Source organism: Sphaeroforma arctica (assembly GCF_001186125.1).
Source record: "Sphaeroforma arctica JP610 unplaced genomic scaffold supercont1.222, whole genome shotgun sequence".
Taxonomy (NCBI): domain Eukaryota; class Ichthyosporea; order Ichthyophonida; genus Sphaeroforma; species Sphaeroforma arctica.
Genome location: NW_014040336.1, coordinates 35,176 through 38,618, shown reverse-complemented (window position 1 = coordinate 38,618; position 3,443 = coordinate 35,176). Strand labels below are relative to the sequence as shown.

Below are 3,443 nucleotides of genomic sequence, written 5' to 3'. Positions count from 1 at the left end.
TATATATAGGTATGTGTGTATGTATGAATATATGTACACCCATATATATATATATATATCAAGTGTGTATATATGTATGTGTGTATGTATGTATGTATGTATGTACGTATATACATATATATTCAAATATATATATATATATGTGTGTGTGTGTGTGCGTATGCATGTATGTATAAATATATGTATACGTATGTATGTATATATATATATACATTGTACATATATATATATATATATATATTATATATATATATATATATATATGTGTGTGTGTGTGTGTGTGTTTGTGTGTGTATATATGTGTTTGTGATTGTGTATGTGTGTTTGTTTGTGATTGTGGTTGTGGTTGTGTGTGGGTATTTATGTATTCATATGATTTAGTATCTGTTTATATATAATTATGTAAATGTTTGCGTGTTTGTTCGCGTGTGTGTATGATGTTTGTGTGTCTGCGTTTATTTTTGTTTTATGTCTTTGTTTTTTTTTCTGTAATTATATTTACATGTATGTCTTTCATTTCTTCGATGTGTTACCGTACCCGCGTGTACGGATGCATACATGTATGTATGCATGTATGTATGATTATATTATTGTATATTTATGTATTCGTCTCTGCGTTGTGTTTTAGTATGCGCAAAGGTTACAGAGCAATTAGTATATCGAGGCTATGTAGGTTTGCCTATTTCGCTGATTCTAATCTTTGGCTGGCTATTCGCTGCAGTGAGAATGAGAAGAAACCAGTGGTTGAGGTAGAGTCTAAGAAGTCGAAATGAGGATTCTCATCTATATAATGTACGGTACAAATATCTGAGAGATGAAAAGCTAATTCGGTCCGTCATAACAACAAGATCTGTGGACTTCAGCGATCAATGAAAACCACCCGGATATGGGAAGAATATTCGCCAAGCCAAAGCCCTAGATTTGAGTGGCGATTTTTGGATACATGTGCAGTGATTAAATTAGTGTATATATACTGCCAGGCTACGTGCGATCTGATCACATTTCTGGACAGCTAAAACGCATACATTAGTGCTTTCTGTATAAATCCTTACATGTGTGGGAATTAGAGATGTAACCACTTTCCATCTCATTTCGCTGTCGTAAATGTTAGTATGTATCGCGATGAGGAAATGTGGAGTGTCATGTTAGTCTTTTATCTGCATTCCTCTTGCAAGTTTGATGATGGACTACCAGATGCCACTTGCCCATTGATTTCCTCGTCAGCAAATTATTTAAATCGAATTCAGTATGAAATCATACGCACATATGGTTCTCCGAGACTTTGTTTTGTCCTTTAAGTTGGTTCATTTTCTCGGCCCTTCAGGGTGTAATTCTGTATCGCATCTGCCATCCTACGACAAATCTGCACCGGAGATATATATATATATATTTAAATAATTGCCGTTGCTGCCGATATTTTTATTTTCAAATTTAAATTCTGTATTGCACTGGCCCAATGATCAAGCTATTATGTCGAGTTTTATTCACTTCACCGTCATAAGCACTATTTTGCATCCAAATTTTTCTATATTATTGAATGTTGTTAAGCTTTAGTGCATCAAACGTACTATTCAGCATCGCTTTCGCCGACATTTACATATATCAGATTTCAGGATGTCTTTTCGTCGCTTGTCGTACGTGACGACGTTCGTGTCTTCATTCATATAATTATGCATCCTTTTTGCCATCATATGCACACATATCTGCCTCCGAGACCGTTGTTTGTCGTTTGCCGTATACAAGGGCTTCCCTCTCGTCATCAGTGCAATTCTGCATCGGTTTCGAAATCATATGCACCTATCTGATTCCGTGACCCGCACTCCTCATTTGCAGTATATACAACGTCTTCGAATCCTCAGACATGCAATTCTGCATCGCGCTGTCCTACTGATTGAAGCCCTTGTGTCAGAGCTTGGTCATGGACGGCCAGTTGCAACTCGATTACAGTGTTGTGGAAGTGGCGGGCAAAATAGGTGAACAGCACCTGGTAGAAAATAGATAACAAAACAACTGAGAACAAGGCTGATGCTCATTCATAAAGGGCGCAAACGCAGCCCAATACTACGCTGTATCATCCGGTACCGATATGTTATTAGAGTTCTATTGATAAATTCAATACGGATATCATTGTATCCAACCCCATGTGTATGTTCGATCGCATGTACAGTTACTGAAACCTATACGCATAAAATTTTGTACGATTCTGTATCCGTATCCCAGACAAAAGTTCTTTCGATTCACAATCAATGGGTGGAAACTGGTACTTCCTCGTGGGGCCTTCCGTAACAAATCAATCGCAACATTCTAAATTTTAGATTCATAGATCTGTCTCGTCGTGACATAACTCTCTGCAACAGTTGTTTACAATCAGACAATACAGAAATACACAGACGTCCCTTTGATGCAAGCAACATGCCCCCCTGAGTATACGAGTAGAGCAAGCTGCGACTACGGTACAGTGCAGTAGGGCGGCCAGTCACTCCACAACTACAAGTGACTTCTGGACACCCAGGGTTTGTGCATACACAATCCGTAGCATTCAGACTAGGACAATAAAAAATACACATGCATATACCTACATTCGTCTCTCATTGAACGATGGCAAATTACATATCATGCCCTCGAGCGGTCTGAGATCAATTTGTTTGACATACCAGTAAAGGCGTTACGATGATAGTAACGGCCCAAGCGGTGGCGGGTGAGATAGTGATAAATCGCATCCACCTGTGATGTAATCGTGGAAATGAACCCTGATGAGAAAGGAAAAGCAGTCACAATAGTACGGAAAAATATTTACAAAAATATGCCAAATTCCCGCGATGCGAAGTACCCTCGTTTGCAGTAAGTGACGGCAGCTATATTTAATATAATACGAAAGGTTAAAATCTCCAAGGCCCGGGATTGCTCGATATTTTATCGTAGGTGATCCAACATACTGCCAGAGATGAATTTATCTCCGATTTCTTGATAAATAATCCTAACCATTTTATTTCGGCAGGAAAGGGTGAATAGACTGTTTAAAAATGCGCATACTAAGCGCTTCAGCACTTTAAGTTTCGGCGGCTACTACCAAAATTACAAATCTCTGTCCAAACTAGGTAGAAAACAAACTAATTGCGAATTCACTGGCCAATTGGATCCAGTATATTAAATTAGCCACCTTCGCAACAATTAAAGTAGCGATGATCACCATAGTACTCGCCATAACAAACACACCTACAGTTCTAAAAAGTACTTACGCAACAACGATAACCTCCGCTAAAAAAAGCACTATTCCCACACCCGTGGAGAAGAACCAAGCAGTGATGATATAGTTGCGAAAGCGCTTATGGGGAGAGAGTTCGGGATCGGCAGCGCATTGAAGGTTGTTGCTACCGATTCTTTGCCGTCGCAAGTGATACTTGCTGTTATATAAAATACAGAAGTCACAGGTTAACGAATGT

General features: G+C 38.6%; 1 protein-coding gene across 1 annotated transcript; it reads right to left on the bottom strand.

The window, feature by feature from the left end:
- Positions 1–1,404: 1,404 nt before the first annotated feature.
- Positions 1,405–3,408, bottom strand: SARC_04107 (hypothetical protein). Its single transcript, XM_014302073.1, has 3 exons — positions 3,240–3,408; positions 2,655–2,724; positions 1,405–1,984 (listed from the first exon to the last, which is right to left on the bottom strand). Exons 2-3 carry the CDS (start codon positions 2,718–2,720, stop codon positions 1,856–1,858), a joined length of 195 nt encoding a protein of 64 aa, XP_014157548.1. The 5' UTR covers positions 2,721–2,724; positions 3,240–3,408; the 3' UTR covers positions 1,405–1,855.
- Between the last annotated feature and the right edge of the window lie 35 nt (positions 3,409–3,443).